Genomic DNA, 18,815 nt, shown 5'->3' on the forward strand with positions numbered 1-18,815 from the left:
ACCCCATACAGGATACATTCCAGTAGTCTACTCTTTAATTACCCCATACAGGATACATTCCAGTAGTCTACTCTTTAATTACCCCATACAGGACACATTCCAGTAGTCTACTCTTTAATTACCCCATACAGGGTACATTCCAGTAGTCTACTCTTTAATTACCCCATACAGGGTACATTCCAGTAGTCTACTCTTTAATTACCCCATACAGGGTACATTCCAGTAGTCTACTCTTTAATTACCCCATACAGGATACATTCCAGTAGTCTACTATTTAATTACACCCCCCCATACAGGATACATTCCAGTAGTCTACTATTTAATTACCCCATACAGGACACATTCCAATACTCTACTATTTAATTACCCTATACAGGATACATTCCAATACTCTACTATTTAATTAACCTATATATTCCATGCAGGTTTAAAACAAAGATGTGTACTTTTATCTTCTATTCAATATAAAGCATTTATATGTGCATTTTTTTCGTAAAATAAAGATTACGTAGACCATAGGTGGAAAGGGCAGTACATTTGTAGATATGGGTGGCTTTGATGTGGTACTGTAATTCACATCAAAGCAAAACGTAGCTCCCCAGAGGTCCCGCAGGAGTGATTTTATTGTGTGTGTTTTGTTGGTGTGTGTATGTTATTCCGGCATGTTCAGGTCACGTCTTTCCACAGAAGTACCTTGATGAACCCTTATCTCCTGTGCTAACTGATCTCAAACTATTCCATCATAGTTTCCATCACACAGTATTTTCAAATGCTTCGTTTGTAAATGGTGTCAGAATGTTGGAGTGTGCCCCTGGCTATCAGTCAATTAAATGTAAAAAAGAAAAGAAATGTGATTTGCTTAATATAAGGAATTTGAAATGGTTTATACTTACAGTTTAACTTTTGATAGTTAAGTACATTTTATCAATTGCATTTACTGTTGATACTTAAAATATATTTAAAAACAAATACTTTTTTTGACTTTTACTCAAGTAGTATTTTACTGGGTGACTTTGACTTTTACTCAAGTAGTATTTTACTGGGTGTCTTTCACTTTTACTCAAGTAAGTATTTTACTGGGTGACTTTCACTTTTACTCAAGTAGTATTTTACTGGGTGACTTTCACTTTTACTCAAGTAGTATTTTACTGGGTGACTTTCACTTTTACTGAAGTAGTATTTTACTGGGTGACTTTCACTTTTACTCAAGTAGTATTTTACTGGGTGACTTTCACTTTTACTCAAGTAAGTATTTTACTGGGTGACTTTCACTTTTACTGAAGTAGTATTTTACTGGGTGACTTTCACTTTTACTCAAGTAGTATTTTACTGGGTGACTTTCACTTTTACTCAAGTAGTATTTTACTGGGTGACTTTCACTTTTACTCAAGTAAGTATTTTACTGGGTGACTTTCACTTTTACTGGTATTTTACTGGGTGACTTTCACTTTTACTCAAGTAGTATTTTACTGGGTGACTTTCACTTTTACTCAAGTAGTATTTTACTGGGTGACTTTCACTTTTACTCAAGTAGTATTTTACTGGGTGACTTTCACTTTTACTCAAGTAGTATTTTACTGGGTGACTTTCACTTTTACTCAAGTAGTATTTTACTTTTACTGGTATTTTACTGGGTGACTTTCACTTTTTTTACTCAACTCAAGTAAAGTATTTTACTGGGTACTTTTACTTTTACTCAAGTAAGTATTTTACTGGGTGACTTTCACTTTTACTCAAGTAGTATTTTACTGGGTGACTTTCACTTTTACTCAAGTAGTATTTTACTGGGTGACTTTCACTTTTACTTTATTTTTACTCAACTCAAGTAGTATTTTACTGTATTTTTTACTCACTGTAGTATTTTACTGGGTGACTTTCACTTTTACTCAAGTAGTATTTTACTGGGTGACTTTCACTTTTACTCAAGTAGTATTTTACTGGGTGACTTTCACTTTTACTCAAGTTTGACAATTGGGTACTTTTTTCCCCGCCACTGATCATTTAGAGTTTAAACTGTAAGAGGTTTCTTTATTGCTATGCTGTTATCTATTCGACAACCTATATTATAATGAACAAATCAATATTTATAGACATGGAAGCATATACCATTTCATTTGAATGATGGCAGCTATAGGCTTCCATAAACAGTAGGCCCCCACACTAATGCTGGGGAGTAGTAAACCACATGCAGTTCAACTAGTAGGTTATCTATATTTAGCAGTAGCTTGGTGGTAGTTGAACTAAATTCTAATCTAAGTAGTGTTTTCAGTAGTTCATTACTGTTTTAGCATGTAGCGGTGCAGCTAACTACTGGAACTACACACTACTGTTTTACCATGTAGATAACTACTGGAACTACACACTACTGTTTTACCATGTAGCTAACTACTGGAACTACACACTACTGTTTTACCATGTAGCTAACTACTGGAACTACACACCACTGTTTTACCATGTAGCTAACTACTGGAACTACACACTACTGTTTTACCATGTAGCTAATTACTGGAACTACACACTACTGTTTTACCATGTAGCTAACTACTGGACCTACACACTACTGTTTTACCATGTAGCGGTGCAGCTAACTACTGGAACTACACACTACTGTTTTACCATGTAGCTAACTACTGGACATACACACTACTGTTTTACCATGTAGCGGTGCAGCTAACTACTGGAACTACACACTACTGTTTCACCATGTAGCTAACTACTGGAACTAAACACTACTGTTTTACCATGTAGTGGTGTAGCTAACTACTGGAACTACACACTACTGTTTTACCATGTACTGTAGCTATACTGGAACACACACTACTGTTTTAGCGGTGTAGCTAACTACTGGAACTACACACTACTGTTTTACCATGTAGCGGTGTAGTTAACGACTGGAACTACACACTACTGTTGTACCATGTAGCAGTGTAGCTAACTACTGAAACTACACACTACTGTTTACCATATAGCGGTGTAGCTAACTACTGGAACTACACACTACTGTTTTACAATGTAGCGGTGCAGCTAACTACTGGAACTACACACTACTGTTTTACCATGTAGCTAACTACTGGACATACACACTACTGTTTTACCATATAGCGGTGTAGCTAACTACTGGAACTACACACTACTGTTTTACAATGTAGCGGTGCAGCTAACTACACACTACTGTTTATCTTATAGCGGTGTAGCTAACTACTGGAACTACACACTACTGTTTACCATATAGCGGTGTAGCTAACTACTGGAACTACACACTACTGTTTTACCATGTAGCGGTGTAGCTAACTACTGGAACTACACACTACTGTTTTACCATGTAGCGGTGTAGCTAACTACTGGAGCTACACACTACTGTTTTACCATGTAGAGGTGTAGCTAACTACTGGAACTACACACTACTGTTTTACAATGTAGCGGTGCAGCTAACTACTGGAACTACACACTACTGTTTCACCATGTAGCTAACTACTGGAACTAAACACTACTGTTTTACCATGTAGTGATGTAGCTAACTACTGGAACTACACACTACTGTTTTACCATGTAGCGGTGTAGCTAACTACTGGAACTACACACTACTGTTTTACCATGTAGCGGTGTAGCTAACGACTGGAACTACACACTACTGTTGTACCATGTAGCAGTGTAGCTAACTACTGAAACTACACACTACTGTTTACCATATAGCGGTGTAGCTAACTACTGGAACTACACACTACTGTTTTACAATGTAGCGGTGCAGCTAACTACACACTACTGTTTATCATATAGCGGTGTAGCTAACTACTGGAACTACACACTACTGTTTACCATATAGCGGTGTAGCTAACTACTGGAACTACACACTACTGTTTTACCATGTAGCGGTGTAGCTAACTACTGGAACTACACACTACTGTTTTACCATGTAGCGGTGTAGCTAACTACTGGAGCTACACACTACTGTTTTACCATGTAGAGGTGTAGCTAACTACTGGAACTACACACTACTGTTTTACAATGTAGCGGTGCAGCTAACTACTGGAACTACACACTACTGTTTTACCATGTAGCTAATTACTGGAACTACACACTACTGTTTTACCATGTAGCTAACTACTGGAACTACACACTACTGTTTTACCATGTAGCGGTGCAGCTAACTACTGGAACTACACACTACTGTTTTACCATGTAGCGGTGCAGCTAACTACTGGAACTACACACTACTGTTTTACCATGTAGCGGTGTAGCTAACTACTCACTACAGGTTTAGCAAAAACAAAAGAAATGGGTCAAGTAGGCAATAATTTTTTCGCCATCAGACCATCCTAATTCTCACTTGAAACATTTGTTGTTGTGTTTAATAGGCTGAATTACACATTCTGTTAACATCTGACTCCCAGATCGATCTGTTCTTGCAATTTGTATTCTATGACATTTTAAATTTAGATATGATAATTTATCAGGAAGTAGTTTTGATGTATTGAACTGCTTTTTTAAAGTAACTTTAGTTCAGTAAACTGTATTTTTCTTAAAAGTAGGTTTAGTGTAGCTTAACTTCTTCCAGTAGCTTGGTAAACAATCTTTTCAGAGTAGCTTCCACAACACTGCGTTAAAACCATAATTGTTGTTAGCTTCCTGTTTCCTAAATGGTGCAAAACATTACTCCTAGAAACATCTGATCCATTTATTTACAACCTCAGAGGAGCTTTTGTGTATGTGGGTGAAAACACAAGACCTTAAGGAAAAACTGTTATAGAGTATACTGGATTTCTGTCTTCAAGGTATGCAAGCCCGGTAGTTCAGGTTGATCATGCTTCTCTCTCTCTATCCCACCTCTCCAGCTAAACAAACTAAATCTGATGAAAAGTGTACTATTAGAAATGACCCTGTTTACTTTTAAAATATATCGCTTCTGTACTTCAGAGGGCCACTGCCAGCCTGCCATGTCCCACTTTCTTCACTTCTCCAGCTAAACAAAAAGTCTAACCTAACCAAAACACCTTAACATCAACACAATGACAACTCTTATTTACTATCTTCAAGGTAGTTCAGAGGGCCACTGCTACTATGCAAAGCTTTTTCTCTCTCTCACTCCACTTCTCCAGCTAAACAAAAAGTCTAACCTAACCAAAACACCTTAACATCAACACAATGACAACTCTTATTTACTATCTTCAAGGTAGTTCAGAAGGCCACTGCTACTATGCAAAGCTTTTTCTCTCTCTCACTCCACTTCTCCAGCTAAACAAAAAGTCTAACCTAACCAAAACACCTTAACATCAACACAATGACAACTCTTATTTACTATCTTCAAGGTAGTTCAGAGGGCCACTGCTACTATGCAAAGCTTTTTCTCTCTCTCACTCCACTTCTCCAGCTAAACAAAAAGTCTAACCTAACCTAACCAAAACACCTTAACATCAACACAATGACAACTCTTATTTACTATCTTCAAGGTAGTTCAGAGGGCCACTGCTACTATGCAAAGCTTTTTCTCTCTCTCACTCCACTTCTCCAGCTAAATAAACAGTCTCAGCAGTCCCAGACGTAGCAGGGTGGAGGGGCCTCCATTCCCGGCCCCTGATTGGACCACAGGCCCCTGAATGGCTCCATTGAGCACCACAGGAAGAATTTGGGGAGACTCTCTCTCTCTCTCTCTCTCTCTCTCTCTCTCTCTCTCCCTCTAGCTGCCGCTGTCTCTCTCTCTAATTCTCCCTCTTTCCCTCACTCTCTCCCTCTATCTGCTTCTCTCTCTACTTCTCCCTCTCTCCCTCGCTCTCTCCCTCTATCGGCCTCTCTCGCTCCCTCTCAACTTCTCACTCTTTCCCTTGCTCTCTCGCTCTCTCTCTCTCTCTCTCTCTACTTCTCCCTCTCTCTATTTCTTTCTTTCATTCTCTTTAGGTCAGTAGAGGAATGTGTGTGATTTGGCTAAACAACTGACCACTCATTTCGCAGTCACGCAGCAAACCTCCTTCTCCCTCCCTCTCTCCTTCTCTCTCTACCCCCTTCTTTCATTTTCATGTCTTTCACTCCTTGTTGCGTTCCCTGTTGTACTGTGGTTGTGAACCTCGTGAACTGTTAATCCTGTGGTCAGTCAGTCGGTGGGTTCATTGGTCTGTACATCACAGGAGCCATGGTGGCAGTAAACGGATCAGGGGAGAAGTGGAGGCTGGTGTTATTGGGGGCTTTCCTCATCTGTGGGTTAATCCTGGAGTTTGGTAAGTGACTTTATTTCCTCTCTGTGTGCCTGTGGATAATGTGCATTCCTAAACGTACACAAGGCTAGTGAGGTGCAGGAGGAGATTAGTAGATGGTTGCATTACTCTGACTTATTGTGAACTTTGATGGCATTTCTTGAGTTAGTTACATTTAATTTGATTTCACCTCATGCTGTCTGTCTGTATAGTAAATTCCTTTGGAGGAACTTCCTGTTATTGCCCAAGTATGGTTACCGATGGCATACTGTAATGTTTTAATCTAACATCAAATCAACATTAGACTCTCCATGTGTTTATTTGTTCCATTGACCTGGAACATACTGTGCTTGTGACTATGGTTAAGTGTATTTCAAAGAATACAAATTCAATATTGGACACTTGCTCTGCAGGACAGTGCCAGCAGGATGAGCAGGAGGGACGGACCACCCCGCCAGACCGTAAGCCCAAATCCAGTAAGGGTAAACCAGTGAGGGGAGCAGGTAAAGCCACAACCAAACCCAAACCCAGGTCTAAAGCAACACTGGCTCCCCCATCAGCAGTCAACCAGGGACCTGTTCACCTGACACAGGTAGGGTTGAAGACATTTCCAATTATTCGCGAGAGAATGCCTTGTTTTGCGTTTTCATAGTCTTCAAGCTGCCATCTTCATAAAAATCTCTACATATACATAGTGTACATTAAAGATAAGCATTATGAACACTTGCATGTTTGAGATAATTGACACAATCAACAGAGCAAATGTCTACTAATAATTGCAAATTACAAACATTCACAAGAGCTCTGACGAAGCTTGAACAAAAATAAGTGATACTAGAGAAAAGCAGTGTGAGGGCTTTTCTTGTGTTTTAACATAATGTACAGGTAAAGGTAAACATGTTTCTCCTCCCTGGTTTATACCACAGGTGGTGAACAAGGGGAAGTTCCGGCGTGTTGCCGACAGTCTGAGCATCCGGTCGGGTGACACCCTGGAGCTGAGGTGTAAAGGGAACCCTGTTGAGTGGGGCGTTCCTGTTTACCTGGAGGAGGACGACGAGGGGAGACTCAGGTGAGACTCCAGGGGGGCCTTGATGATGTGATGGGACATGGTGCCATGGAAACAGGCCTCCGCAGCAACAAGGGCTCACTAGAAAAAAGTGACCTGTCTCAATGTTGACCTGCCTGTATGAAACTTAGATAATTAAAACGACGTCTTGTCAGGATAGATGTTAGTTGCTGAGTCATCAAATCAAATCAAACTTCACTTGTCACATGCGACGAATACAACAGGTGTAGACCTTACTGTGACATTCTGACTTACAAGCCCTTAACCCACTGTTCAGTTCAAGAAAGAGTTAAGAAAATATTTACCAAATAACTAAAGTAAAAAAACAATAAAAAAGTAACATAATAAGATAACAATAACGAGGCTATATACAGGGGGTACCGGTACCGAGTCAGTGTGCGGGGTACAGGTTAGTCGAGGTCATTTTGTACATGTAGGTAGGGGTGAAGTGACTATGCATGGATAATAACAGTGAGTGGCAGAGGTATAAAAACAATTGGAGGGGTGGGGGGAGGGGGGTGTCATTGTAAATAGTCTGGGTGGCTATTGGATTCATTGTTCAGCAGTCTTATGGCTTGGGGGTAGAAGCTGTTAAGGAGTCTTTTGGTCCTAGACTTAGCACTCCGCTACCGCTATGACTTGGGTGACTGGAATCTCTGACAAGTTTTTGGGCTTTCCTCTGACACCGCCGAGTATATAAATCCTGGATAGCAGGAAGCTTGTTCCCAGTGATGTACTAGGCCGTATGCACTACCCTCTGTAGCGCCTTGTGGTACGAGACCGAGGAGTTGCCTTACCAGGCGATGATGCAACCAGTCAGGATGCTCTCGATGGTGCAGCTGTAGAACTTTTTGAAGATCTGGGGACCCATGACAAATCTTTTCAGTCTCCCGAGGGGGAAAATGTTTTATCGTGCCCTCTTCACTACTGTCTTGCTGTGTTTGGACCATGACAGTTTGTTGGTGATGTGGACACCAAGGAACTTGAAATACTCGTCCCCCTCCACTGCAGCTCTGTCGATGTTAAGGGGGCCTGTTCGGCACTCTTTTTCCTGTAGTCCACAATCAGCTCCTTTGTCTTGCTCACCTTGAGGGAAAAGTTGTTGTCCTGCCACCACACTGCCAGGTCTCTGACCTCCCTATAGACTGTTTTATGATCATTGTCGGTGATCAGGCCTACAGCTCTTGTGTCGTCAGCAAACTTAATGATGGTGTTGGAGTCGCGCGTGGCCATGCAGTCGGGGGTGAAAATTGAGTACAGGAGGGGACTAAGCACGCACCCCTGAGCGGCCTACGTGTTGAGGATCAGCATGGCAGACATGTTGTTGTCTACCCTTACCACCTGTGGGTGGCCCGTCTGGAAGTCCAGGATCCAGTTGCAGAGGGGGGTGTTTAGTCCCAGGGTCCTTAGCTTAGTGATGAGCTGTGGGCACTATGTTGTTGAACGCTGAGGTATAGTCACTTATAGATGAAGCCGATGACTGAGGTGGTATGCTCCTTGTGCCATTGGATGAATCCCGGAACATTTTCAGTCTGTGCAGAAGAGTCCTATAGCATAGAATTCACATCATCTGACCACTTCCGTAGTGAGCGAGTCACTGGTACTTCCTGCTTTAGTTTTTGCTTGTAAGCAGGAATCAGGAGGATAGAATTATGGTCAGATTTGCCAAATGGAGGGCGAGGGAGAGCTTTGTACGCATCTCTGTGTGTGGAGTAAAGGTGATCTAGAGTGTTTTTCCCTCTGGTTGAACATGTGACATGCTGGTAGAAACGAGGTAAAACTGATTTATGTTTGCCTGCATTAAAGTCCACGGACACTAGGATGAGCATTTTCTTGTTTGCTTATGGCCTCTTATACAGCTCATTGAGTGGGGTCTTAGTGCCAGCATCAGTTTGTGATGGTAAATAGATGGCTACAAATAATATTGAGTACTCTCTCGGTAGATAGTGTGGTCTACAGCTTATCATAAGGTACTCTACCTCAGGCGAGCAATACCTCGAGACTTCTTTAATATTAGACATCTCGCACCAGCTGTTATTGACAAATAGACATACAACCCCGCCCCTCGTCTTACCAGGCGTAGGTTCTCTGTCCTGCTGATGATTGAAAAATTCCTGTCAGCTCTAAATTATCCGTGTCGTCGCTCAGCCACGACTCGGAGAAACACAAGATATTACAGTTTTTGATGTCCCGTTGGTAGTTTAATCTTCTTGGATAGTCTTGATCAATAGTAGGGATGGTAGTGGAGGTTTAATCACCTGCCTACAAATTTTCCGAAGAATTCTCCTCTGCCCCCTTTTTCTCCATCAGGGATATGGGCCCATTCCCAAGAAAGCAGTGTGTCCTTCGCGTTGGACTCGTTAAAGAAAAACATCTTTGTGCGCATCTGGTGTGAGGGACTCATTTCTCATCTCTTTGTTTGCATAGAGATACTGTATGTAGGCCTGTGTGGCTCTGGTGTGAGGGACTCATTTCTCATCTCTTTGTTTGTATAGAGATGCTGTATGTAGGCCTGTGTGGCTCTGGTGTGAGGGACTCATTTCTCATCTCTTTGTTTGTATAGAGATGCTGTATGTAGGCCTGTGTGGCTCTGGTGTGAGGGACTCATTTCTCATCTCTTTGTTTGTATAGAGATGCTGTATGTAGGCCTGTGTGGCTCTGGTGTGAGGGACTCATTTCTCATCTCTTTGTTTGTATAGAGATACTGTATGTGTGTGGCTCTGGTGTGGCCTGTGTGGCTCTGGTGTGAGGGACTCATTTCTCATCTCTGTTTGTATAGAGATACTGTATGTAGGTCTGTGTGGCTCTGGTGTGAGGGACTCATTTCTCATCTCTTTGTTTGTATAGAGATACTGTATGTAGGCCTGTGTGGCTCTGGTGTGAGGGACTCATTTCTCATCTCTTTGTTTGTATAGAGATACTGTATGTAGGCCTGTGTGGCTCTGGTGTGAGGGACTCATTTCTCATCTCTTTGTTTGTATAGAGATACTGTATGTAGGCCTGTGTGGCTCTGGTGTGAGGGACTCATTTCTCATCTCTTTGTTTGTATAGAGATACTGTATGTAGGCCTGTGTGGCTCTGGTGTGAGGGACTCATTTCTCATCTCTTTGTTTGTATAGAGATACTGTATGTAGGCCTGTGTGGCTCTGGTGTGAGGGACTCTTGTTTCTTTGTGTTCGTACAGGACGGTGCAGCATGACCGGTATGGCACCCTGACCCTGTCCAACTCTACAGGAGCAGACACTGGAGAATACACCTGCTTCCCCATGTACTGTGAAGACAGGGACTGCAGGAAGGTGTACGACAAGGCTGTCAAAGTCTTTGTCTTCTTCCCTGGTACTAAGTCCCGGCTTCCTGACATAGGAGTTGTTACCATGGCTACGCCCCATAAGGCACCCTAGTTTCCATGTAGTGCACTACATTTGACCAGGGCCAAAAGACCCATTCTTTGTCCAAAGAAATGCATTTACATTGGGGTTGGAATTAGGATGAACTGAGACACAAGCCAGTGTAATCACCAGGTCCCAAAAAGCACCCTGTTCCCTATATAGTGCGGTACGTTTGATCAGGGACCCATAGGGTTCTGTTAAAAAATAGTGCAATATATAGGAAATAGGGCATCATATGAGCCGCACTGTATAACAGTTGTCTGCCCCTCCCCCCAGACCCACAGGAGCTGTTTGTCCCCTCTTCCTCCTACTATGAGGTCATCCAGCTGAGGACCAATTGGCCAACAGTCCTCCCCTGTCAGGTGACATCACCTGACGCCAAGGTGAGTTCAGAACAGATCTGGTGGTATTAGATTAGATAATACAGAATTACCTCTTTGAAAGTACATTTTTGCTTTGATTTTTTAAAACTCAACAGTTATAGAGGTATATAATGCATTGGGACACAGTTATAATGCATTACAAGCCTTGTCATAAGCACATTTGACCATGTGCCTATCATATTTGACTATTTTCTCATAATGTGCTACAATTTATGTGGGGACATACAGAAACGTCCTATTGCTGTAGCTGTACTATAGTACCGGGTCTACACGCCAGGTAAGGTCCTCGGGACTGAGCTAAACATAACACAGGTTTTTATTTAACTAGGCAAGTCAGTTAAGAACAAATTCTTATTTACAATGATGGCCTACCCCGGCCAAACCCTAAACCCCTGTAGTGACGCCTCTAACACTGAGATGCAGTGCCTTAGACCGCTGCAACACACTGGAGGCCCAGAGAGGAGGTTCTTTACATCAAGGCGAGGAGCATGGGAATCAGACAAACATATCAGGAAATGAACAACTGTTTATTTTTGTACCGCCTGCTTCCAACTCACACTCTGAAACACCTGAACGCAGCTCACTCTCCAGATCCCAATCACCTGAATTCTGATCACCTGTTCACACACCTGTATGTCGTCATCACACACTATTTAGTTCAGTTCTTTGCACCCCATCACTGTGGTGTTTTGTGACGTTGTCAGGACCGGTCTTTCCTGTGATTTACGCCTCCCGTGTCTGTAGTCAAATGACCTAGAGGCCTCATGGGTGGAATGTTATTCATATTTTTCAGAATTAATCAACATTATACAAAATAAAATAAAAAAAGGAATATCTGGTGTTTCTATGTCAAACGTTTTTGTTATATTTCAGTCCTCCGTGATGTATATAAAATGTAATATTTGGATGTAAACTCAAAATTGAATACATTTCATCTCTATATCTGACATGGTACGGGTGTCTTCTTTTTGTGTGTGCCTATAACCATGTGTGTGAGGTGGATACTTTTGTTTCAAAGTAGTTGTTGTTTTGTTTAAGACCCTGAACGCTGAACTTTTGATAGTTAAGTCTATTTTAGTGATTTTATTTACGTTTGAAACTTAAGTATATTTAAAACCAAATACTTTTTGACTTTTACTCAAGTAGTATTACTTTACTGGGTGACTTTTACTTTAGGTCATTTTCTATGAAGGTTTCTTTTAATTAAGTATGACGATTGGGTACTTTTTCCCACCAAATCAAATCAAATCAAATCAAATTTATTTATATAGCCCTTCGTACATCAGCTGATATCTCAAAGTGCTGTACAGAAACCCAGCCTAAAACCCCAAACAGCAAACAATGCAGGTGTAAAAGCACGGTGGCTAGGAAAAACTCCCTAGAAAGGCCAAAACCTAGGAAGAAACCTAGAGAGGAACCAGGCTATGTGGGGTGGCCAGTCCTCTTCTGGCTGTGCCGGGTAGAGATTATAACAGAACATGACCAAGATGTTCAAATGTTCATAAATGACCAGCATGGTTAATAATAAGGCAGAACAGTTGAAACTGGAGCAGCAGCACAGTCAGGTGGACTGGGGACAGCAAGGAGTCATCATGTCAGGTAGTCCTGGGGCACGGTCCTAGGGCTCAGGTCCTCCGAGAGAGAGAGAAAGAAAGAGAATTAGAGAGAGCATATGTGGGGTGGCCAGTCCTCTTCTGGCTGTGCCGGTGGAGATTATAACAGAACGTGGCCAAGATGTTCAAATGTTCATAAATGACCAGCATGGTTGAATAATAGTAAGGCAGAACAGTTGAAACTGGAGCAGCAGCATGGCCAGGTGGACTGGGGACAGCAAGGAGTCATCATGTCAGGTAGTCCTGGGACATGGTCCTAGGGCCCAGGCCAGTTGAAACTGGAGCAGCAGCATGGCCAGGTGGACTGGGGACAGCAAGGAGTCATCATGTCAGGTAGTCCTGGGGCATGGTCCTAGGGCTCAGGTCCTCCTAGAGAGAAAGAAAGAGAGAAGGAGAGAATTAGAACGCACACTTAGATTCACACAGGACACTACTCCAGATATAACAAACTGACCCTAGCCCCGACATAAACTAATGCAGCATAAATACTGAGGCTGAGACAGGAGGGGTCAGGAGACACTGTGGCCCCATCCGGGACACCCCGGACAGGGCCAAACAGGAAGGATATAACCCCACCCACTTTGCCAAAGCACAGCCCCCACACCACTAGAGGGATATCTTCAACCACCAACTTACCATCCTGAGACAAGGCCGAGTATAGCCCACAACTGCCTATTATGGGGCGGCAGGGTAGCCTAGTGGTTACGAGTTCAAACCCCCGAGCTGACAAGGTACAAATCTGTCGTTCTGCCCCTGAACACGCAGTTAATCCACTGTTCCCAGGCCGTCATTGAAAATAAGAATGTGTTCTTAACTGACTTGCCTGGTTAAATAAAGGTAAAAAAAAAAAAAAAAAATGGACACTATAGTCAAGAATATGGCATCCACTCACTATAAAATAATTAACGCACCTGGTCATCCTTAGGTGTCTCTGCACCGGGAATTTCCCCCGGTAGAGGTGGCGGTGGACGGAGCAGAGATCACGTTTAATGTTAAACAGGGATTCACTATCCACCGGCCCAAGCTGCACCACGCCGGGGAGCTGTACTGCGTTGCCAGCCTTGGAAACCTCAGGCAGAGCTCCGTCAAGTACATGCTCATATACGTCAACTGTAAGTCCGTGGATTCGTACCTTAAACAACAGCTAGCCTCTTCTCCAGGGGGTAGCCGACTCATAGAGTTGAAATGACTAGTGCGGACATTCCTTGTCAACGTTCCTTGATGGGGGGACTGGCAGACATATTGACTGTTATATTTGAAATACAATTGTATTAGTCACACGCACCGAATAGAACAGGTGTTTCACGTTACTGTGAAATGCTTACTTACAAGCCCTTAACCAACAATGCAGTTTTAAGAACCCCCCAAAAAGTAAGAGATAAGAATAACAAATAATTAAGTACATTTAACATTTAACATTTAAGTCATTTAGCAGACGCTCTTATCCAGAGCGACTTACAAATTGGTGCATTCACCTTATGACGTCCAGTGGAACAGTAGTGCATCTAAATCTTTTAAGTTGGGGGGGGGTGAGAGGGATTACTTTATCCTATCCTAGGTATTCCTTAAAGAGGTGGGGTTTCAGGTGTCTCCGGAAGGTGGTGATTGACTCCGCTGTCCTGGCGTCGTGAGGGACGCGGGGCGAAATACAGGGGGTACCGGTACAGAGTCAATGTGGAGACTATATACAGCGGGTACCGGTACAGAGTCAATGTGGAGACTATATACAGCGGGTACCGGTACAGAGTCAATGTGGAGGCTATATGCAGGGGGTACCGGTACAGAGTCAATGTGGAGGCTATATACAGGGGGTACCGGTACAGAGTCAATGTGGAGGCTATATACAGGGGTACCGGGGAGGCTACCGGGGTACCGGTACAGAGTCAATGTGGAGGCTATATACAGGGGGTACCGGTACAGAGTCAATGTGGAGGCTATATACAGGGGTACCGGTACAGAGTCAATGTGGAGGATATATACAGGGGGTACCGGTACAGAGTCAATGTGGAGGCTATATACAGGGGTACCGGTACAGAGTCAATGTGGAGGCTATATACAGGGGGTACCGGTACAGAGTCAATGTGGAGACTATATACAGGGGTACCGGTACAGAGTCAATGTGGAGGCTATATACAGGGGGTACCGGTACAGAGTCAATGTGGAGGCTATATACAGGGGGTACCGGTACAGAGTCAATGTGGAGGCTATATACAGGGGGTACCGGTACAGAGTCAATGTGGAGGCTATATACAGGGGGTACCGGTACAGAGTCAATGTGGAGACTATATACAGGGGGTACCGGTACAGAGTCAATGTGGAGGCTATATACAGGGGGTACCGGTACAGAGTCAATGTGGAGGCTATATACAGGGGTACCGGTACAGAGTCAATGTGGAGGCTATATACAGGGGGTACCGGTACAGAGTCAATGTGGAGGCTATATACAGGGGTACCGGTACAGAGTCAATGTGGAGGCTATATACAGGGGGTACCGGTACAGAGTCAATGTGGAGGCTATATACAGGGGTACCGGTACAGAGTCAATGTGGAGGCTATATACAGGGGTACCGGTACAGAGTCAATGTGGAGGCTATATACAGGGGGTACCGGTACAGAGTCAATGTGGAGGCTATATACAGGGGGTACCGGTACAGAGTCAATGTGGAGGCTATATACAGGGGGTACCGGTACAGAGTCAATGTGGAGGCTATATACAGGGGTACCGGTACAGAGTCAATGTGGAGGCTATATACAGGGGGTACCGGTACAGAGTCAATGTGGAGGCTATATACAGGGTACCGGTACAGAGTCAATGTGGAGGCTATATACAGGGGGTACCGGTACAGAGTCAATGTGGAGGCTATATACAGGGGTACCGGTACAGAGTCAATGTGGAGGCTATATACAGGGGTACCGGTACAGAGTCAATGTGGAGGCTATATACAGGGGTACCGGTACAGAGTCAATGTGGAGGCTATATACAGGGGGTACCGGTACAGAGTCAATGTGGAGGCTATATACACGGGGTACCGGTACAGAGTCAATGTGGAGGCTATATACAGGGGGTATCGGTACAGAGTCAATGTGGAGGCTATATACAGGGGATACCGGTACAGAGTCAATGTGGAGGCTATATACAGGGGGTACCGGTACAGAGTCAATGTGGAGGCTATATACAGGGTGTACCGGTACAGAGTCAATGTGGAGGGTATATACAGGGTGTACCGGTACAGAGTCAATGTGGATGGTATATACAGGGTGTACCGGTACAGAGTCAATGTGGAGGCTATATACAGGGTGTACCGGTACAGAGTCAATGTGGAGGGTATATACAGGGGGCACCGGTACAGAGTCAATGTGGAGTCTATATACAGGAGGTACCAGTACCCTGGTGGTGTCGAGGTAATTGAGGTAATATGTACATATAGGTAGTTATTAAAGTGGCTCTGCATAGATAATAACAGAGAGTAGCAGCAGCATGGGGGGGGGGGGGGGGGGTCAATGCAAATAGTCTGGGATGCCATTTTATTAGCTGTTCAGGAGTCTTATGGCTATCTGTGTTGTCCCCTTCTGTCAGACCCTGTGGCGCCCCCGACCCCAGTGATCCAGGCGTCCTCCAACTCTGTGGCCATTGGTCAGAACCTACAGGTCACCTGTACTGTGATTGGAGAACAGGACGTGGTCATAGACTTCACCTGGGAGTACCCTGGGCAACAGGTATGTCATTGTGCTAACTGGGTCTGCTATGCTTGAGTTCAATCATGTATCATATCAATAGCTAGAGTAGGATTACAGGACAAGTGCAATACTCTACCTCCTGTTATATGATGTGAAACCTCTTGACAGAAGCTATACACTTAGCCACTTAGCTATACACTTAGCCACTTAGCTATACACTTAGCTATACACTTAGCCACTTAGCTATACACTTAACCACTTAGCCATACACTTAGCCACTTAGCTATACACTTAGCCACTTAGCTATACACTTAGCCATACACTTAGCCACTTAGCTATACACTTAACCACTTAGCTATATACTTAGCCACTTAGCTATACACTTAGCCATACACTTAGCCACTTAGCTATACACTTAGCCACTTAGCTATATACTTAGCCACTTAGCTATACACTTAGCTACATACAGTGCAGAGAGGCTACGTACAGTGCCGAGAGGCTACGTACAGTGCAGAGAGGCTACGTACAGTGCAGAGAGGCTACATACAGTGCAGAGAGGCTACATACAGGACAGAGGCTACGTACAGTACAGAGAGGCTACGTACAGTGCAGAGAGGCTACGTACAGTACAGAGAGGCTACGTACAGTACAGAGAGGCTACGTACAGGACAGAGAGGCTACGTACAGGACAGAGGCTACGTACAGTACAGAGAGGCTACGTACAGGACAGAGGCTACATACAGTACAGAGAGGCTACGTACAGGACAGAGGCTACGTACAGTACAGAGAGGCTACGTACAGTACAGAGAGGCTATGTACAGTACAGAGAGGCTACGTACAGGACAGAGGCTACGTACAGTACAGAGAGGCTACGTACAGGACAGAGGCTACGTACAGTGCAGAGAGGCTACGTACAGGACAGAGGCTACGTACAGTACAGAGAGGCTACGTACAGGACAGAGGCTACGTACAGTACAGAGAGGCTACGTACAGTACAGAGAGGCTACGTACAGGACAGAGGCTACGTACAGTGCAGAGAGGCTACGTACAGGACAGAGGCTACGTACAGTAGAGAGGCTACGTACAGGACAGAGAGGCTACGTACAGTACAGAGAGGCTACGTACAGTGCAGAGAGGCTATGTACAGTGCAGAGAGGCTAAAATTGTAACCTGCTTCTTTCTTTGTGCTGTGTTTGTATGTCTGACTGTGGTTGTGTGTCTGTGTTGTGGTTGTGTGATCGGCAGATCGGCAGGCCTCTGTACACCCAGGACAGTGTTCTTCCGGACGGAGGGGGTCTGGGGAGGCAGCACTCCCAGACCGTCCTCCTGGTGGATGAGGTGAGGGAGGTGGACGGAGGGACTTACACGTGCACAGCCCAGAACCTGCAAGGCTCCAGAACCACCTCCACCACCATCAAAGTGCTAGCGGCTGCTGCTAAGGATAAGGTCAAAGACAAGCCCAAGCCTAAAAAACCCTGAGAGTCAATAGACTTCAGATCAGAAATGGGAGAAGGATGGCATAGCCACGAAGGAGAAGGAAGTAGCCTATCAAGATGGAACTGGAACTGTAGAATGAGTTGGTTCTAAGTCCATGGGTGGAACCTTGTTTTAATTGACCATTCTACTCCTGACGTTACTATGTACGTATACTGTGAAGCTATAGGGCTCAATGAGTGAGCTCTCAAGTAGCTCATGGATATTAAAACAGCCAGTAGTTACCACACACACAGCATAGAAGGTTTACACAGGGCGGAGGGAAAGAGAAAGCTGGGCGGATTAATGTAAATTGGGGAGAGAGAGAAAGGGAGTGGGGGGAGCCAGATAGCATTCTGAGCATCTACATTGTAGTGAATGTATTTTGATAGACATAATTAATAGAATATAGACATAATAAATAGAATAGAACAACGCACCCGTATCAATGCAGATTTAAAGGACCATCATTCAGACCTTCACCTTCTTTGGTGTGCGTTTCTATGTCGCAAGTAGTGTTCCTTTTGTACCTGTGAGAATATCTCCTCTCCAACTTTCCACCGCCGACAGGTTTCTCTAGTGTTCTCTCTTCCTACTTCCTGTTTGTCTCAATAAAGAAATGTTTTCGTAGACTTACACCTTCTGTACTGCGTTTTTATTGTCTGACGGTCAGATTGTGTCGTGGACCCAATACAGGTCAATATGAGGCATCATTTTGCCATGGTGTACGACAGAGTGACCGAGCCTGTGCCCCACAAATGGCACACTATTCCCTATATGGTGCACTAATTTTGACCAGAGCCTTGTGGGGACAACGACTATGTTATATTGGGTGGTACAGAGAGATAGAGAACACAAACAGTCTGAACATAACGGTTGTTTGTTTGGTTCAGGTGTATCAGGCTCAAATAAAGAGTCCGGGAATCTTTAACAATCAATAGTTTCATTAACTTCAAATCTGTGCTAAAAGTGGGTTTGAAATGAAACTCTCCGAAATGTACAAAAAAAAATCTAACAAATAGTGAGAT

General features: G+C 43.8%; 1 protein-coding gene across 1 annotated transcript; it reads left to right on the forward strand.

Annotated features, from left to right (window-relative positions):
- The first annotated feature begins 3,494 nt into the window (after window positions 1–3,494).
- Window positions 3,495–18,423, forward strand: LOC115121097 (platelet-derived growth factor receptor-like protein). The gene is made up of 8 exons (XM_029650126.2): window positions 3,495–6,209; window positions 6,599–6,777; window positions 7,112–7,254; window positions 10,436–10,587; window positions 10,917–11,023; window positions 13,562–13,748; window positions 16,214–16,353; window positions 17,560–18,423. Exons 1-8 carry the CDS (start codon window positions 6,125–6,127, stop codon window positions 17,791–17,793), a joined length of 1,227 nt encoding a protein of 408 aa, XP_029505986.2. The 5' UTR covers window positions 3,495–6,124; the 3' UTR covers window positions 17,794–18,423.
- The last annotated feature ends 392 nt before the right edge of the window (window positions 18,424–18,815 follow it).

The sequence above is a fragment of the Oncorhynchus nerka genome, linkage group LG6, assembly GCF_034236695.1.
Source record: "Oncorhynchus nerka isolate Pitt River linkage group LG6, Oner_Uvic_2.0, whole genome shotgun sequence".
Lineage (NCBI taxonomy): Eukaryota > Metazoa > Chordata > Actinopteri > Salmoniformes > Salmonidae > Oncorhynchus > Oncorhynchus nerka.